Consider the following 20,722-nt stretch of genomic DNA (forward strand, 5'->3'; position numbering starts at 1 on the left):
TGTGTATGTGTGTGTGTGTCTGTGTGAGAGTGTGTGTGTGTGTGTGTGTGTGTGAGAGAGTGTGTGTGTACGTATGTGTGTGTGTAGGTGAGTGTGAGTATGTGTGTGTGTGAGAGTGTGTGTGTGTGTGAGAGTGTGTGTGTGGGGACTTTTATCCAGGAGTCTGCTGACCTACACCTTTGATTTTAACTCGATGTTCATGAGCTCGTTGCTTTTTGCAACAGTCCCTCTAAACATTCAACACATGACAGGTTACCAAGGTGTATTTGATCCTATATACAATATATTAGTATATATTTAAGTTGTTCACGCTTGTGTGACGATACTGAATATCCATCTCAGTTTGAGCAGTTGAGTCGATATTAGTCGATTTTTGACTTGCAAATGAATTGCAAACTTAAATCAAGGAAGGACACTCGAGAGGGCAAACCTTCCACAAGGTGAAGCTCTGCAAGAGCAACCGCGGCTCTGGATTTATTTCCCAAACTATTGAAATAACTTTGCTACACCCGTGTTCTTTAAATCCTGCTGACAAACAGAACCAAACCCAGAACCCCTCACCTCCACGGCGGAGGTTAATTAACACAGAAACTTTAACGATTCCAAGAAATTGTTACATCCAAAAAAATCAAAAACCCACGAGAACAAATGTGTTAGTGCGAGAATATTTGGCTTCAGGACAGCAATTATACCTGTCTGCACCCGGCTGCCTCTGACTATCATGCGTTCATCAGCACTTAATGGTTTTAGTGTCTCGTGATTTTAATGACTATTTTTTACCCTGCAAAGAGCAGCGAAGCCTAAAATGATCTTTCATGTTTAGCATTGAAGTTATTAAAATGTTAAGCAGGGAGTAATGTGTGTCTCCTGCATCTCCCCGGTTCCTCTTTCTCCGGTGGGTTCCTCTCTCTCTCTCTCTCTCTCTCTCTCTCTCTCTCTCTCTCTCTGACCCAGAGAGTCGTTATCACTGACAGTTCACAACCATCTAATTAGCATCATATTCACAGTGTCTCTCTCTGTCATTCTTTGATGATAAACTCAGCTTTGAAACTTGTTTTTACTACATTCTCCACACAAGTGCTGTAACTTTTCCCCTATTTTCATCTGTTGTGTTGCATCTGCAAAACAGAAAACAAATATAAAGAGAAGGGAATATTTCCCTCCTCTGCAGATACAAGCGTCAAGGTTTCTTTGTTATTCTAGCAGGCAACACCGCCTGCAACGCTGATTTATTTAATTAACCCGATCTCCTTCGTGATATTCTGCTGTTTATCTCCCTGTGATTTCTCCATAGGGTTTCTCACTTCCTCCCACTCTTCTGCATCTTCTGCCTAAAGAACCATCGTACATTTCCCCACAGTAATACCGCCGTGGCCCTTATATTCAACAGCAATGTGTGTAATGTATATTAAATACAGAAACCCCTCCAAGCAGTTTGGACTGCCTCCCATCTGAACCGAACAATTCCCTGCCTCAAGCAGACTCATTCCCCGCATTAGAAGAAATAAAACCTATTCTGTTAAATCTGCAAAAACCAACAAGTATTCCTTTGGCGGCTCAGTGTTGTTCAGCAAATCCTAGTATTTCTTAGTAATCCCCAGTAATCTTCTATCACAGACTATTTCAGCTCCACAGCCTTGAGCCTGAACACATCATATGCACCGCACATCCTGACAAACACACATTCAAGCCAATTTCCTCCTGGGACACATTACTAGTGAGCTCAAGAGCTCCGTCCCAGAGGACTATTCCCCCTCTTAAGCCAACATGTGCGGTGGTGTTTTAGCTCGCTCGAAGGGCAAGGGGCGATCACGTGGGAGGCCTGGCTCTAATTTGGCCTTCAGCGAGTTAGAGTGTTGGTAAATGCTTGTCAAGTCGCAAACACTTGAGGAGAATCTGGTGGAGCTGCGGGTGTTTTATCGTGCGGTGATGTGTCAGTGTTTGGTTCAGGGTTTCTCTGGGGAGAAAGGATTTTAAAAAATGTGGCAAAATCCAATCATTCCAACGCAATCGGCGCAATCGGAGGATTCGCTCGAGGAGGAGAAATTAATCAAAAGTTCTACCTTTGTGGACTTTCACGTGAACGGCGGCCGACATCACAGTCTTGGCAGCGCTGCTGAGGTTTGAGGGCACGGAGAGTTGGAGAGTTGGAAGTAGAGGAAAGCTACCGGAGCTTGTTCGCTGCGGTTTGCCAGCAGTGAGACGGTCGAAGCTACACACACGGACTGAGTTGATCTAACGAGCAAACACAATTCATTTCATTTCTTATACTATTTTCTGATGTTTTATAGGCCAAATAACTATGTTTGGCTTTTTGAGCCAGGGCCCTAATGATCATATACCTCATACTCAACACACTGCTTCTATTCCTATTTCTACATTATTCATGTATTTATATCCTACAGTGTATATATAGTGTTTGTCTATTTTCATGCATTTGCATGTATTCTTTTCTGTTTAGTTGAGCTATATATTAATTGATGTATTAAATGCATGTATGTCATTCATTTTACAATGTATAGAAAGGTTGAACAAAATAATCTATAAAACATGTATAAAAAAAGACCCATAAGACACACTTGGTATCTGATCTGATCCCATGCCTGTTTAGACATTAATCATAAAAGATGTTCTCATGTGACAAACTGGAAGACATAAACTGTAAATCATGGGCTTTTTGACAGTTAACGGGTAGAATAATGATGATGATTTTACAGTTTAGGGTTTCCACATATCATGGCGGAGCGTTACTGAGCCAGAACAGCAGAAGATGAAAGCAGAACAGAGTGTTTCTTTTCCTGGCTGGAGGCCACTGGAAGCGGCACATGGCAACTCCAGCTGACACCCGGCATTACGGCTGCTCCATCTCCTTTCTCTGGTTGGATCTAAAAAAAACCTCTCTCCTGATTTCCTCCGCTCCTTCCGATCGCTGCCTTGACCCTGAAATGATCGTTATTTCTGTGAAATTATTATTTGGGGATTCAAATCAATTCCACCCAAAATGTTCATCTCGTGTCGTCCTTTCGGTCGCTGTGCACCGGAGGAGAGAACGCCCTCTGCTTAACGGGCTCGTTAAAAAAGACATTGGAGAGAACGTGAAGGCGTGTTTATGGGATGTGGAGGCCCGGTGTTCAGCCGGGACAAAGCCAAGAGCCAGGAACTGCATGTACACCTCACACCGGGGGCTCAGCGCCAGTTAAGGCATTTCTGAACGACTCATAGAAGCCACTGAAGCTCAACTCATAGCTGTGCAGGTTGAAAAGCTTCTGGCTCAAACTAATGTCGCCTCATACAACAGCTAGGTTCACCTCCATGAGGGTTTTATGTTGTTTATTTATGTTGTATATCTATTTTTTACTTTTTTTTAACTGTTTTTGCATTATTGAAAAGAGAAACACAATTTCAGGTCTTCTGTATGTTTGCACAAATGGAAAAAGTGACAATAAAACTGACTTTGACTTTTTTGACTTTGACTTCACTGCGCTACTGTGGAAACATGGCGGACCCGCTCCATAACCGGCTCATTCTAGGGAAACAAAGAGCCAGCGATCTTATTTTCAGGTGATTACTTCGAACTTTTTTATGTTTAATCAATGTTTGCCAATACACACTGGCCCTTTTAAAGCTGTAGACTTCACATAAAGGAAATAACGTGGTATTTATCTTAGCAAATATTTCCCAAAATGTCTTTTAAAACTGAGCAATGTCTACTTCACATCTGTCTGTGACTCGGCGGACCAGTGAGGGATTTCTCCCCGTGTTCTCTTCGTGTACGTTTTAGAAGTAACTCATCCAGAAATTCTCGAGGAAGATTAGACGAGAAGAAAAATAAATAGTAATGTGTTTTTCTGCTTGCCCGTCCTAAACACAGCCGCTACATCGTTATGGTTACTGGAGACATTTTCTCTTCTTATTCCTGTGGCCTCACATACACACTGTGCCATGTCTCTGGTTCTCACGGGGGAAGCTGACATCTCCATCTCCTCTCCCTCTGCGACACACACTGCAGGTGGAATAGCCTCGAGGGACGCCGGACACTTTCCGGCACCGCCGGGTGCTTAAGGAGATTTACCCCCCTACACACACACACACACATACACACACACACACACACACACACACACACACTGTGTGTTCAAACAGCCAACCTCTTCCTCCCTTTCCGGGAAGGAGATCCACAGCTCCCCCTGTCAGTAACTATGATCAGTGCAACATAGACATTTCACATGTTTTGTATTGCACGCCATTAGATTTGAACAAGGAGCACACACACACACACACACACACACACACACACACACACACACACACACACACACACACACACACACGATGCAATTACTCTTCTGAAGTCCAATTAACTCTCTCAGGCACAATGCTTCACCTGCTCCAACCTCTCCATTTCTCTCTCTCTCTCTCTCTCTCTCTCTCTCTCTCTCTCTCTCTCTCTCTCTCTCTGTCTCTCTCTCAGCACCCTGAGGTCCCTGGGAAGGGTCCCATAATGTTTGTCCGCCCCGTGAACGCACAATAAACATACACACTCCCGGAGTGGGAGAGAGCTTCTGCAAAGTCGCGGTGACATTGCCGAGCCGGGCCGAGGACGCTGATGGAGGCACCAGATTATACACAGATGATATCCCACCACTGAGAAACATAATTCATCAGTTTGACTTTTCTGCCAGACTCGTTAAGGGTCAGGGTGCGATGACTGATACTAAAAGTGAAACAAGTTCTCTTGCTTTACCTTCCCTCGTCCTCGTCTGAACCTCGTTTACTTTTATAATTTCATCAGACGCAGGTGTAATATGGAAAACTATAGCGATGTATCTGTGTGTGGGGATTTGAATGACTTTTTTTATTTGTTATGAAGAGCTTGCGTACATTAGAGGGGGAACATTTTGATAGTGTCCTTGCCCATGATCTCCAAAGTCAGATGCACACTCCTGTGTTCCACCGCTGCACAGCTGTGATCCTGACATCCTCGTTAGCTCCGAGCTTTCGTCATTTAGCATGAAAGGACGGACAAAGTTAACACAACCGTGAGCCCCTCCAGCTCTCATCTCCTCCTCTTCATCTCTTTTACTCAAGTGGCAGCAGAATTCAATTACTTTTCGAGCGAGCGAGGGGAGGAGAGAAAGAGGCTTCCTCCGCCCCCCACCGTTTCCTTTCCTCGACGTTGAGGAGCTTTAGAGCGGTAGATTCAGGAGCAATAGGAGGCGATCATATGACAATTTATCTGCCAAATATGAGCGGGATTCCATAATCCTCTTCTGCTCCCAACGAGAGGTAGGGGATGGATTTCCTCGAGGATGTGTCATCCCTAATGGTCATATTAAGGCTTAATTGTTTTGTTTTTTTTACCAAAAGATTGAAGAGTGAATAGAACATTACAAGGTGAGAGGAATTACCTGAAGCTCAGTGGATGTTCTTTGTGTCCTTTCTGAAGGACTTTGAAAAGTCTCCCACATAAAATAGTGTGTGAAAGTTTGCAATTGCACAACAGAAAGACAACCCCGAGAGAGCGAGAATGTAACCCCCCTTCTCCCCATGTAGCGTATGCACGAAGGTTGTGCGGCCAGCCAAGTCCCGGCAGCATTTATAGTGCTGCTCATTTGTAATTTCCTATTTCCTATTTCCTCTGGCCTGCGGGCCTCCCGCTGCTTTCCTCACTCTCTGCATTAACTCTCATAAATGATTGAGGAGGCACGTGTCTCCACTTCTCGAAGCACGTCGATGCTATTAAATATATATATATATAAATATGTAGGCATATATAGGCATATATTCACTGTGCAGATATGAGTGGAGAGAGGTAATGTGAACCTCAAATGAGTAAGAAAGAGAGAGATATTTAATTCGGCCCACTTTCTCTCATCACAACCCAGACAAGGGCCAAGTCTCAGGCCCTCAGAGGATCTCCATGAATCCATGAGGTGGGGAGGTGAAGGCGGTGGGTGGGGGGGTGGGGGGTGGGGGGGGGGCTTTCTTCAAGGGCTTGTCAGGTATCCTCAGCCACAGCTCTTACGTAACCGTGCGCCCGCCTCTCAACTTGACAGCCACATGCCTCATCAGCTGCGATGGAAATGAGTGGCTCAGATACACTTCGTCTGTTAAGTGAACGTCTTCGCCTTTGGCAGAGCTTGCTTGTGTGTGTGTGTGTGTGTGTGTGTGTGTGTGTGTGTGTGTGTGTGTGTGTGTGTGTGTGTGTGTGTCAGTGGCGGGCCGTGGATTTTCTACCTGTGCAGCTGTTCGCTATTTGTGAAAAGCAATTACATTATAAAATAGCTATAACTTTGTGATTCTGTTTAGGCCAGCAGAGACGGCTTAGTGTGTGTGTGTGTGTGTGTGTGTGTGTGTGTGTGTGTGTGTGTGTGTGTGCGTGTGTGTGTGTGGGGGGCGGGGGGCTTCTTGTGTATAATCATTCTAATTAAGATTTGCATTAAGATGTGAGATCTTAATAAGCAGAATATGATCCTGTGAATTTAACATATTTTCAGCTTCTCCCACTCTCAACTCTGTGGATTCACAGCATCCACATTAAAGAGTTCAATTCGGCCTGGAGCGTCCCGTCCTGTCTCACTGAGTGCAACCACTAGTGGGCGCATTAACTCCTACAAATGTGTTCCTGCAATCCTCTCTGGGGGGTTCATCATGGCGATGGCCCTCTGAAAGTCAAAGACACACGTTTGGATGAGCTGAGAATAACACGGACGTACACACCGTTTAAGGAGGGGAACAAAGCGGAAACAGTAGAATATGGCATTTCGCTCAAGAAGTAAATTGTAGAAGTACAGATGTAGGTTCATTTACTTCTGGTCGTCACAGGAATACACTGAGGACAGCTAGGAGCAGAACATTTGTATTTAATTACACCAATTCAAAATATGTGGAAGGTGCAGACCAACAGCAAGCCAACTAAAGTTCAAAGTCTGCACTAATTCTCTGGGAACTCTCTCATCTCCTACCGACATCCATCAGCACACAGGATGAGATTCATCTTCTCTTCCCAGAAGGACTTCACTGCTGCGATGCCACAGCCTGCGTCGTGGAGCACCAGCTCCCACACAGCTGCCGGCGTTGATCTCCGGCTTGTGTCTCGCCGGCGTGACGTTCACCTTCTGTGGAATTCTTTACCTGTAAGATCCCCGTCCCATCTGCCACTGGCTGCAGTGTAATGTAGCTGGAGTGGATGAGCACAGTCAAACAAAGCTAAACTGTTTTTTCGTTCGTCTTTTGTCTGTTGCTCAATGAAAGAGTTCCATCCACGTCTGTAAAGTTGTAACCAACCGGTTGCTGAGAAAGTGATCTGATGTGTTTGTTTTGATCTCGCCCCTCTCTCCCCATGCTCCCTGTGTGTGACCTTTGGCCCAGCCCCACCCAAAGCCACGTACATTTTCTTTGGGGACAAAGGCCCGTCCCCGAATCCCGCTGACTCCTTGGTAGTGGTCTGGTCCCAGGGCCGCGCCACACTGAGCCCCCTCGGAGGCCCACGTCCCGGAGGCCGGCGGCATCAAAGGGATCCCGGGTCAGGGGGCCGAGTAGAACCTGGTTTAACCCTCCCGTGCCCTTTGCATCACAATGTCCTGGTACGTTCCCACTCTTTAACCCTCACTTTCCCCGTGGTATGCGTATATCAATGACCCCCTCCTCTCCACCACCTCCCTAACAACCTCATGCGCCCCTCCCACTGCTGCCTGACACACAGGTCACACTCTGAGCTACCTGACTCTCCTTGTGCGCTTCTTTTTGGCGAGAAAGTCTGACCTTGCTCGAGAGCAGGGGTCTACATTTCCTCTGAGGAATGAGAGTAAAATATATTAGAGGAAAAAACTGTGTTTGGATAATCATGTCAGAAATTATCCAACTGATTTGAATATCCTCTTCTATTATTTTGCTTTTTTTGCCCGTGACATTTTTAAGACGGTTAATCCTTCAACATGAAATATGCCGACTGCTGATTATTGTTCCTGAGTTTACTCTCTTTAAGGCCCACTTTGTTTCCATATCAAGCAAAGCGTACAGCGGCGATGCATCACCGTGATGAGGTTATCTCGTCACGCATCACTCACGCAGGATGACATTTCAGATCGGAGCGAGAAGACGGCCCAAAATTTTCTAGGGGAGCTTATGGTCCCACCTACTATATTACACCATCCATAAAGATGTCAAGGCATCACAAATCCCTTTATCTCACCGCCATTTCCACTGAGATGCCGATTATTCATGCCGTGCAACAGAGTGAGAGACTTGCCATTCAAAGTTAATGGGATTATATTTCAGTCTGTGCCGCTCCGACATGTCTATAAACGTGGTTTTGCTGAAGGGGAGGCAACTTTTTTTTGCAACATTTCTCAAGACACAATGGCTCTACATTCAGGAAGTGTGGTGAATCTATTTAGACGCGTTTTCAATCTCTCCCTCTAGCCCCCATGGTTATTCAAATAGTTGCAGTGGAAGTTAGGTTTAGGGGGGGAAAGACAAAAAGGAATGTGTCTCGCACCATAAATAGACAAAAAAAAACGAAACAATAGTTTCCACTGAAAGTGAGGCGCAGATTCCAAGCCGCGGAGCGAAATGACACCGAAGGCGTCCCTTCTGGCCAGTTTAGCATAACAACATGCAATGTATTATCATGAGTTTGCTCTTCCGTGGCCGAGCAGAGGGCAATTGTTTCAGGGGGCCGATAGACTTGGTTAACTGGAATGGGAGGAGGAGAAGTGGAGGGCAAAGGGCAAAGTCTTACATGAGTTTCCTCTTTCTCTGATGCCCAATAAAGTTGTGAAAGGACTGAAGTTGAATGGCAGGGATGGGGTCACTGAGAGGCACAATGGTAACTGAGGAGAGAGGAAATCTAATCAGCTTGGAGATGCTAATTTTATGGAGCACCAATTAAGGAGAGTTTTTTATGACACTTTTTGAGAAAACAAAACAGCAAAGCGGTCCCCCTCCTGGTTCGGGGGCCCCCCTGGTCGAGTGGCCCTCTAGACCGGTGAAATGCCCCCCCTGCTCTCTGCCTCAGCCCCGGCAGCATTGAGCCCAGGCTCTAATGGGATGGCACCTCCTTTCGGCCTGCCCTCGCCCACATTGGGTAAATGAGGCCGTGTCTGTTTGTTGTTCTGGAAGGCCGTGTGTCCCGTTTATCACTGTCGGAGCACAGAAACACACAGAAAGAGGGGGACTAAAAGGAGGGAGGGGAAGGAGGGGGCTCTGCTGTCCAATCTGTCCCGCTCCGGCGCTTTACGACCACGGGCCCCACGTGGCGTGTACCCCACCCTGGACCCATACATCTCCATCTCTGCCTTTCGGGCAACCGACAGCCTTTGTATCGGCTCACTCCTGCTGCCAAGATATGCGTCTGCGCTGCTAACGGGGGCCCGGGTAGAAGTGCTAACTAGACAATGACGGGAGATCCAACACGGCCAATGTTTAACCAGTGAGCGGCCCACTCACGGCCCCGCCTGGCCCCGTAGCCCCCTGTGCCTTTGTGGGCTCAGGGTTAATCTTTTAAAGGCCGGAGCTGGGGCGCACCCCCTCCTGCCCACTGTCCCACCAAATATACTGCCAGCAGTCACTAGAGCTGTACTTTTACGGGAGCTTTTGTCTAAATGCTGCGTACCCTGCCTTTAAGTCTACAGCGCTTCATTACCCTGGGATCCTTACATCTTTTTAGGAATCAACACATGAATAATAGATTACTCGAAAACTTAATAAGGATGCTTTGTACTCTTCAGCGGCGGAGCACATAAATACAGTCATTAAGCTCGCTGAAAATTAAAGACTTAACATGGGCTAAATTGTCTGACGCTGCAACAGCTGTTTCCTCAGCCTTTTCTCCTCCGCCGCCGCCGCCGCTTTCCATCTTCACGCACACGGATCTCCCTTTCACCGCTTCTCCCCGGTACCGAGTATTTACGGGCCCTCGTAAACATATATTGATATTTAATGCCGCACTCAGCAGGGCAGGGTCCGCCGGGCCAAACTCACAGAGGCCCGCGCCTCTCCCAGACAGGATAAGTGAGACAAAGAGTGATATCAATGACAAAGGTGCCCTAAACCTACATTCAGCTCAATGCCACTGAGAGGCCACACAGACATATGACAGCGGACTGCAGTGGCATCTGAGGGACAGGCTTGTTGTTCTTTGCTCGGAGGGAGTGCTCTTCCCCTTTCACACTCTCGTGGCTCGCTTTCCTTTTTATATGAAGGAATGGTAATATGTCCATATGTCATAACATATGTCGTCAGTGCTGGTTTTCTTTCCTGTCAGTGCATCAGTAGTGAGAGTGTCAGTAGTCAGATGTCATTCCAATGCTGTGATGCACCAAAGGAGTGATGGGAAACCATCACTAAGTGTATTTGTTATAAAGAGAATAATATAACTTCTACTGATAATTCATTATTTGTCCATTTTAAGAAAACATTTTGATTTGTATTCTTTCTTTTAAACTGTCCTCATGCACTTCCTTGCCTCTGTGCTACAAACGATTGGCCGAGCCATTTATAACATTATGCAACACGATTGCGTAACATTTCATTTTAGCAGCCTAGAAATCCCGACAGTTTGCTTAGCAGCCACTAATTAAAGATTAATATAATAGAGTAGTAGGGTATTGAGGGCAGTTATACAACTACATTGTATAACTACATAGCTGTGCAGAAAAAAGGGTCACAACGTGCTTTGCAGAGCGTCAACAAACACATACATAACAAACAACAGTGTCATTACAATGTGTGCAACACCACATGGAAAAGTGAATAGAACAAGCAGTGCTAATAATACAAAACTCCAAGATGGTAAAAAGTATGAAAGTAAAAGTATGTCATTGTTTTTTTATTGTTTAAATAGAGGGACTGGTTTGGTTTTAAAGGATTGATTCACATATTTTCAAGATTATCTTGCTGCATGTTTCATGAAGCAACGCAAAGAGAGAACTTTGCACACACAAAAACACAGCAACGTTTGAGCACATCTACTTGATTAAACTAAATCAGATTTACTTCGAATAAACTCTGAAATACATTTTTTTTTACGGGAAGAGGAAGCGGGATGTCTGCGGAAAGCGACCAATTACAGCAAACAATAACTCTGTTTATAACGCTGTTTTAAGACACATGGAATCTTCCTTCCAATAAACAACAGGAGGTACAAACCACAGGGTCATGGCCTGCTTTTTGTCAGCAAAGCCGCCACTCTGGAGTTTGTGCTTCATATTTTGTGGTCACGTGTTTTCCCATCATGCGTCTCCTCCTGCGGGACACGGTCCCAGGACGGCAGTAGCCGCTGTGCCTGTTTCAGGTCATGTTGGCCGCTGGGTGATGATGTGCCACAGGAGCAGATCTCCTCATTAGTATTCAGATCCAGCCATATGTGAATTAAGGTTTAATGTGCGTCCATAATCGCCCACCTGAGCCCCAGACTCGTGAAGGGTGTGTGTGTGTGTGTGTGTGTGTGTGTGTGTGTTGGTGGCATAAAGGAAAGGAAAAAAGAGGCAGGGGGTAATGAGAGGAAAAGAGCAAGACAGAAACAGAAAGATGATGAGGGGGTATGGTATGTGCTCAAATTCAGTGTTTGCACTTTTGGCTTCAGTCGATTAAGATGCAGAGAGATAAGAGTTTTTAAAACAACTGAATATCCCAGCAATAAACCCCACTGTCACAGTTTTCTAATGCCCAGAACAGGAGTGTGCCCATTGAGCTGAATTGAAGCCAAAAGCCAAAGAAGTTAATTGTGTGTCACTAACAAGTCTGGTGCCTTGAAAAGACTATTACTTAAAACACAGACACGCTTGATTCAAAGGGCCTGCAGCGGCTCTATGGAGCCCAAACACACACTCTCACTGAACATCGATCAGCTCGTCAATCACGGCCCAATGAGGATAGCCAGTGGCCACCAACACTCAGCTTTTTGTGCGCGGTGACCCGCGGGGTCAGCGGCAAGTAGCTGAGGACTGAGCCCCACACAAAAGACGACAGCATCATGTACTATCCACATACAGTGGCGTCGCCGCCGGCACCCTCATGAATGGACACATGGCAGGCCTATCCACAGATGGGACAGAGACGGGGGAGGAGGGGGGCGGATGGTGTGTGTGTGTGTGTTGCCGTGGTGAAGGAGCACATGTGGAGGTAACAGACTGAAACAATGGTGTTGATGAAAGGCAGGAGTCGTGCCTGTTTTTCAGGGAGGGAGATTATTGGGCGAGCAGGTCCCTGTTTTATCAGGCTGGATGACACAGAGGCGAGGGGGATGGAGGCGACAGGAGGGGGGGGGGCGACACAAAGCCACCCCCATGCACCAGTGAGCGGCCAACTGTTCAAAAGTGTGACCGGCACAATGCTGAACAGATACACTTTGTGTTGTGTGTGTGTGTGTGTGAAAGTGTGTGTGCATCTGTAAAGGTTTGTGTGTGTGTGAGTGAGTTTTGCCAAATTACTGTTTTCATCCTTTTCCTAATCTACCACAACGATACAGATTCCTACACTCATCCTTATGCACGTACAACTACCCTTTCCTGATATTAATCAAATCCATATCATTGTACTGAAGCTTGATGGCATCGGTTTAAAGAGACAGTTCACCCAAAAGAAAACATGCTTTTTGTTACATACTTCTAGTGGTATCTATCCATGCAGATGGGTTTCATTTGAGTTAAAACACAATGCAATGGAGGGGAATAGACTTTAATTTGCGATGCTTTCTTCCCTAAATTTTGTTGTATCTTTCCAGAAACTGTGCCCCCCGTTCTCTGGACATCTCACAGACCTGTGTTCAAAGTGAATATGGTAAATAACAGTCCCTCTGAAAACTGTTATCTACATTGACACACAACAAATAAACATTGTACCACAAATGAAATCCCATTTACCTTTATTATATTGGGGAGCAGTGAGAAATGTCAAAACTTGAACAAATAAAACTAAAAATACATGCGTGGATGGAAATGCTTTTGCTGGATTTGGGTGAATTCCCATTTTAAAGCAGCAGGTACTTGGATGCAGAATATAAAAGTTGTCATAAATACATCAATAAATAAGTCAGCAGTCAACACTCATCACACACGTAGCCACTTAATAATTCAAATGTATTTGTGCCTGTGTCTGAAACCCCTGCCTATTTACTGTAGGGGGGTCTGCGTGTGTGAATGGATCCACCATATGTGCCGCTTTGCAAAACACATGATGCATGCTATGTTACACTAGAATAATAGAAAGTCAGCTCTCTGATTAATGTAATGTCTGTTTTACAGTGTTATCATGAATAATGAAAGCTAACATTAGCCACACTTAGCTGCTTGGTCATACCAAACCAAAACAAGGCTGAAGCAGAGCGCAGTGTTCTGAATACGGTGCATTTGATTGGGTACCTGTCTCAGAGGAAGACCATGTTGTTGCGTCTCTCAGAAGCCGCACAGTCTTTCTTTAATATGTCAATCTTTCCCGTTCCGTACAGACAGTCCTCAGGAGGCTACCGTCGCTTGGAGCCCGGCAACCTGAAGGCCAACATCTGGACCCGGGCCCTGCGCCTCCTGATGACGGTCTGCTCGGCAACCGGTTCTGCTCTCTCCCCTTTCACCGTCTCCCCCCCTCTCGCCTGTCTTTCCTCCCTCGGTGTCCCCCCGGGGTAATTGTGGGGTAATTTATGAAGTTCTAGCAGCATGGAGCAGGCCAGTGTATGGGACAGCCTGCTGACCGAGCCCCATTCAGCTCCAGAGGAGAAGGCCTGCACTCCTTTTATCCCAGCCATAATCAGCATCTCTTCCCTGGGCCTGCATCCCCCTCATGACTCCCCTCGCCCTGCAGCCCTACTCAGCATGTGACCCTCCGTGGCCGCTTAAAGATGAAGGGGAAAGTTATTGGACTCTTTAGTGACTCATAAACATCCTAGGGGATTTTCATAGCGCCTTTGTGCCTTTTTTGTGTGTTGTGGCCGAGATAATGCAATTGTTTCAGGCAGTGTAAATGAATAAATCACCGAGCAGTTTGTCCCAGCGGTGAGAGATAACAAAGGGCAGCACTCCTTGTTCTCAGAAACACTTGTCGGCCCCGTTCAGACACTTTGTGAAACAGTTTTATATCGCACTCCCACCAGACATCGCACTCGGAAGGGAAACGTTTCGACCCGCAGATGAAGCAAGCCAAACGAATTCCACATGTCTGCGCCCGCTGATTTCTCCTCCTGCGATGATCTTGATCTCAGAGCCTCGATATCAGAGCGACACTGAAGAAAATGGTGGTAAACAAAGGCTGTGCGTCTATCTATGGGGTCTGCTCCCGACCACATGCCCGGATTAAAGCCCAGTGTGTGTACTGAATATCTGGCCACTGATCCCGTTAAACAATGACCAGCAGAGAGAGATGGAAGCCGCACGGTACACAGCACAGGTTTGCTCTTCAGCTTAGCGCTTTATTGAGCCATGATGGGCCCTAATCTGGCCTGATCCTCTGTCACTACAAGCATATGACTGTGATAATGCCCTCATTTTCTGGTCACCTGAGCACTTTCATTGGAGTGAGGCAGCAGAAAGGAGGTCTCTAAAGCCGAAAGAAAAAGGCTCTTGAATTGGATGAAGGGTCCTGAAAGGTGGCATCCAGAGAAGAAAGTCAAACACTCTGATGCAGGGTTAAAAATTGAAGGATTATGTGGAAACATGGAGGGTGGCTACGCTTTCATTTGTAAGATACAAAGCTCGGAGATCCTTGTGTCTCTCTGTGTGGCCCGTTGCCTCTGTAAACACATGAATAAGAATACGAATGAGCAGGAGAATGGGAGTTATCTGGCTCATGCATATAGTAATGGAGCAGGAGAAGTGAGTACACTCCCTTCACTCAGCTAGAGCCCCGATCAATGATCCATATATGTGTTCATAGAGCAACTGCCCTTAGCTTTATCCCCCTCAGTTGGTGACAGAGTGACAATCTCACTAATCTAACTTGGTGTACAGTTAATGAGCAGCCTTGGCCCGATTTTACTGGATTTATAGATAATTTATTAAGAACATTAAATACAGATTATTGATTGTTTTCTTGTCTTTGGAGTGTGGAGAGGATAATGAAAGCTGTGGCACAGAACCAGACATTAAAAGCTCTGAAAGGAACTGGGAAAGAATGAAATCTGGACTCTTTGTGTCCAACGTAGTTAATTAGGACCTGACCCAATTAACAGAGGAGAGACCAGCAGCCATGTTGGCTTGGAGCCTAACGATGGGGAAATCCATATGCTCCATATAAATGGCCCATGTTGGCTCTGAAGGTTCCCCAATTATAGTATTACTGCATGTTGGCTGAGCCAAAGCGCCCTGCAGGGCCCCCTGATGGAGCTGTGGTGGGGGGTCCTGAGGGCCCTCTCGATCCCACCTCCTAACTTTCTTTGGGTCTGTGTGTGTGTCGGTGTTTGTGAAGGATTTGCTTACTTTGAGAGCACACACACACCAAGTGGGAGCTCCAATGCTCAAAGTTCATCAAAATTCAAACATGCACAATTTTTGGAAACCGTACATATTGGGTTTGAGCATGATATAAAAACACAACTAAGCAAACGTGTTGTGAAGTTTATCTATTTGTATGTCCATGTGGCGAAGGATATGTAGGGACAAAACTACTCATCCAGTATCTTCCCTTAGATATATAAGAATTAAGAATATATGCTGACAGGAAGATTTGAAGAAATTGCTCCTTGTGAGGGAGGCAATCTCTAAATTGGGCACAATCTAAAATGCATATTCTTCATCCAACCTGTACTGATTTTTTTTGTATCAATCTGGTTTGTTTTGATGTGAGTAGCCTAGTTTTGGAGAGTTCTGCCACAGGGACGTGTGCTTTCTCTCTCAACATGATGCCACTATTTGGCACTTGGCTTGTGAGGCTCAAAATGGCAAAAACTCAACAGCAATGTCTCTTTCAAGAAAGTGTCTCGGTCACTCGTGATAATTCACAGACCTTCTTGTCGCAGTCTGATTCATTCATTTTAGATTTTGAGGTGAACTGTCCCTTTAAGACTGAAAATGAGTAGTTTGTCTTTTTTTCCCTTTTATTGTCTGCTTTTGTGCTCAGATAACTTAATTGAGAACAATTGGAAAGTTAGATGATGGATGGATGTGCAGATTGACTTCAGTCAGTTTGGGTTTTCCTTTGTTTCCATACATTGATGAAAGGGATTTGACTATATTGTGTTTTATTTAAAAGTGTGCATTTATGTTCTTAAAAGAAAGGGATGTTGATCATGTTGTTTGTTTACATGGGGCGATGCATCAGTCACATGACCCTGGTGAAGGCTAAATGTGCTCAGTGGTGTTGAGTATGGAAACGCATTCGTCCACAGAAACTTTAAATCTACTCCACGAACAACCGATAAAGCTGCACAAAGACGCCCACGGCCGGAGGAGGACGTCTACTGCTGTTGGGTAAACATAAACCAGGACGTCCTCCTGTGCACCAAGAAGGGAAAAGCAAGTAGTTTCTCAGATGAGCCGAGAGATGATGGAGACACAAAAATGGTCCTTTGCCATGTGAACTGAATGCAACCGTGTTGTTCGCTCCGCCGTCATTATGCTCCAGGCAAGACTCAACGCTGCGTCCGAGGTGGAATGTTTTTTTGCAAATCTCTTTTGCAACCACGGTTGGTGTAGCTAGCACATGAGTATTATTATATTTGGCCCTCTAGCGCTGCCTGACTGGAGGCTTTTCGTTGGCAGACGGCGGCAGGAAATTCCAGAGCCGAGCGGTGAAATTCACAGAACACCACAGAAAGAGAAGCAGCCACAAGCTCAGACAACAGATGCATGCTGGACTTCAAGCCCGCTAGGAGTATATATGTCATGAGCGTATATATCTCTGTCTGAGATGCAGTTCCTTTAAAGTGTGTCTTGTTTTCCTGACAGCCGCTGTTTGTTTCAACAAGAGAAAGAGAAGTAGTTTGAGCCAGTGTTGACTAAACCTGAGAAAGTGCTAGTAGCTTTACGGTTGAATTAGGGCAAGACAATGCCGTGCCCACTCTTTAGTATCTTTTTAACTACCTCCTCCCCATCTGAAGGACCCCCTTCCAGTGATGGTGATGTGATTTCGCAGACTGTTTGGGGAGCCAAGTCAAATTTATCTGACCTCTTTTGTCTTGAGCTCCTGGTTGAATTGTACCTAGTCTGCCATTAACGCTGCTCTTTATATGTTTAAGCGCCTCATATGGTGCTTCATACCTTTCCCCACCGTGTCTCGTGGATACCATATGTAAATAAGGCCTCGAAGGCATCATACATCTGTTATGGAACAGGGCAAAGAAATGCGCTCATTTTCACTCCTCAGCAGATCTGTGGTTCACACTCTCGCTTTTACTTCCCTTTGAATGTCCGACTTGGTAAATTACATTATTATTACAGCTTAGGGGAACGGATTTATATTCCTGCCACATCAGGATGATAACATTAACCTTGTCTGCATTATTACAATAACAAGAAATACTCTGCCTACTTGCTGAATTGAACTTTTGATCCAATTGCATGCACTGTACAACATGCACCACTGTTTTTAACGGGACTTTTAACATAGTGGTTTACTCTTGGGTGTACAACTTAACATCCAACTGTTTTGGTTAATATGTAGGGGGTCCGTCAGGGTTGGTTGGGGGAGTTAAACGTGGGTGTGGGAAGGTGAAGTGGGGGCTGCAGGAAGGAGGTGTGAGAGGTGGGGGGGTGAAAGTGTGTCCCTTCTGCAATTGGCTGTGGCTCTAAGTGTCTCATTATGCAGCTTTATTGTTCCTTTGTTATGCTGGCGGTATAAATACACCCCAGTGGGCCCAGAGGGTGACAGTTTAGACAGAATCACTCCTGTGGACAGACTGATCATCTTACTGAGCAGCACAAACTCTGAGAGGAGTGAGACTGTGGTGACACTGCAGGGAACTGGAACAGCTTGGAAGGCAGAGAACTGGGAAGCATCTGTAGAATTGCAAACTCCAGCTCCCAGCATTCAGGGTTGTATTTTTGGACCATTCGTGCCCCCACATTATTCCGCTTCAAACGAGATGGATTCCGACTCTGGCTCCGTTTGCAGCCGCTCCTCATCCCCAGACCTGGTGGTGGACGACTCCGCCGGGAGCTTCTTCTCCAACAAGATTTTCCAGACGTACTGCCATGAAAACAGAGCAGACGAGGAGGCCGACCAGGGCAGGACGGAGCGCTGCAGTGGGGGCGGGAAGACCGCGACCAGGTCTGACCCCAACCAGATCGAGGGGCAGGACCTGCGGCTGAAAGTCAACAGTCGGGAGAGGAAAAGGATGCACGATCTGAACCAGGCCATGGACAGCCTGAGAGAGGTCATGCCCTACGCTCAGGGGCCGTCCGTCCGCAAGCTGTCCAAGATCTCCACCTTGATGTTGGCTCGCAACTACATCCTCATGCTGTCCAGCTCCTTGGACGAGATGAAGAAGTTGGTGGGCGACGTTTATGGAGGCGGTGCGGCCATCCAGAGCCGCACCGCTGCCCACCCCGTTATTACCCCCGCAGCCCCCGCCGCCCACCTCCCTCTGCATCCTCTGGCCCAGTCTCTGCACTCGCTGGTGGCCAGCACGCCCTCAGGCCTCCAGCATCACTCACCTTGTCCCGCCGTGGCCTCGGCCCTGCACTCCCCTCCTTCCGCCAGCTTCCTGGGGTTCCACGCTTCGGTGCAGGGCCTTCTGAAGGACCCGCTGCACCTGGCCAGCCCCTACAGGCACTTCCCCGGCATGCCCTGTCCCTGCTCGCTCTGCCAGCCTTTGCCCACCACCACCTCCACATTGCACAGCCTGTCTATGATCAAGTGAGCAGGACTCTCTTAAAGACTGACCTCTACTGTTTGGATCAACGCAATGAGCCAAGCAGCTCACGGAAGATTGTTTAACGAACTGCTAAAACGATGGCTGGTGCCAGAGCTTGTACATACTGTATATATATATCTTCTGCCATGCAAACTGCTGCTATTTTTTCTGCATTGTTTATACAGACATATTCAAAATACACGCAGGTTTTTACCAGAGTAGCTAATACTGTAATTTATCTGATATCTGTGGTGATGAAACATTGTCAGAAATGGAACTCGTGTGTCCTCTTGTATTTCAGGATTTCTATTTTCCTAAATTAAAATGTTGTGATAATAAGAACTCTTGTTTGGCTTCTTCTTTCCGTGAATGTGCAACTTCCTCTCCCCTGACGGCAATTGTTTTTGTAGTTTTGGTAGATTTGCCAGAAACAAACAATGTCTGCCAAGTGTTATTTTTTTTTACAAGGCGAAAACTTTCCTGGAAGGGTTTTCAACACATACTGAGAAAATACACAGCAGCTTTATCAGAACAATACAGCTGCATCTTCTTTAAGATTGTTGTTTTTTTGTGCTTGAGAGGACAGGAGAGCAGTGGGAAAAATGGATATTTAGGAAAGGGTGTCATTGGTTGCTAACCAGCGTTGGACAGACTAACCTCTAAAGAGCTAAAGAGGGACAGAAGGATGAGACAATGCGCCGGCACAGAGGCTGAATGTGGTGCTCTTGAGCCAGGGGACCATCCATCTTCACCTCAACAGGGAGTAGGAGATGAAAGGACGACACAGGCGCCAGGATGGCGCGTCACTTTTGTCTGACGCAGGCGAGGGACATAGCCATGTCCTTCGCTCTAGGCCAGCGATTTGTCTCTGTCTCATAAGAACATGGATATAGGCAGACAAAAGGCAAAATTAAAGTTGAGGACATATGGAGGTCAGTCTAAAAATAAAATTAAAAAAATGAGGATTTTCTTCTTTAACTTGCATATTTCCACATACTTTCAACACATATTTGCACTCAAACGATGTTTGTTTGTGTAAAAAATCAAGTAGCCGATTCATAACAATGATGAATCCGCCGAAACGCAAACATTAGTATTATACACACTGATTGCCATGAACATGATTTAGTCAAACAACCTGACAATGGCCGGCCCTCACTTAGCAACAAATCAAGCGTGTAAAATACATGCTTATCCTCCCACGGCTGACAGATGAGTTGGAGATCAGGGGAGAGATGAAGAGATGTAACTCATTCTCACCCACCTCCCTCCCAGCCCACCTCCTCCTCCCCAGAGCCCCTGAATGGGTTTGAACAATGGCCATGCGTGGGACACAAAGGCCGGGGGAGTCCAAGCTCTCGTGCCTGAGACACAGACCCCCTCCATTCAATCTACATTTCATCATGGTAACAAGCGCTGTCGGGCCAAAAGGCCTGACACCCTCACTCGCCACAAAGGCGGTTAGCTCTAATATATGAGGCCATTGACACTGAAAAGAGCCCCTGTCAGTACTTGGATTGTCAGCTGTGGGATGTCTCAGTGGGGGGAGGCAGCTGCCAGCCAAACCAAGCGGCGGAGCTTCTGTCGTGGGGACCGGGCGTCGCGGCGTCACCTGGTCCCCGGTCCCTTGACACAGTGACCCCGGGTCCTCCCACAAGACCCCTGCACCCCCTCCCCTCTTTACTCGGGCACAGGTGGGAATGGGAAGCAGAACACATTGAGGAGATTAGTGGGGATCGGCCTCCTTTTGCTCTAGGTAGATAATTAGAGACACTGACTTGTGCAGAGCTGGTGTTTCCTGATCAGCAGCAGATGGTGTTAACCCACGGTGTGGCGGTCTGCAGCATGTGTGGGTGTGTGGGTGTGATGTGTGTGGTGTGTAATGGATATGCTTCTTAAATCATACAATATGGACAGGTCCTCTGTGTGCCATTATGG

At 46.4% G+C, this 20,722-nt stretch overlaps 1 protein-coding gene across 1 annotated transcript; it reads left to right on the forward strand.

Moving 5' to 3' along the window:
- Positions 1–18,013: 18,013 nt before the first annotated feature.
- olig4 (oligodendrocyte transcription factor 4) lies at positions 18,014–18,790 on the forward strand (the record flags this gene model as incomplete). Its single annotated transcript, XM_079216573.1, has 1 exon — positions 18,014–18,790. The coding sequence occupies one exon, from the start codon at positions 18,014–18,016 to the stop codon at positions 18,788–18,790; it is 777 nt and encodes a 258-aa protein (XP_079072699.1).
- Between the last annotated feature and the right edge of the window lie 1,932 nt (positions 18,791–20,722).

Source organism: Taurulus bubalis, assembly GCF_910589615.1.
Source record: "Taurulus bubalis genome assembly, chromosome: 4".
In the NCBI taxonomy this organism is placed as follows: Eukaryota; Metazoa; Chordata; class Actinopteri; order Perciformes; family Cottidae; genus Taurulus; species Taurulus bubalis.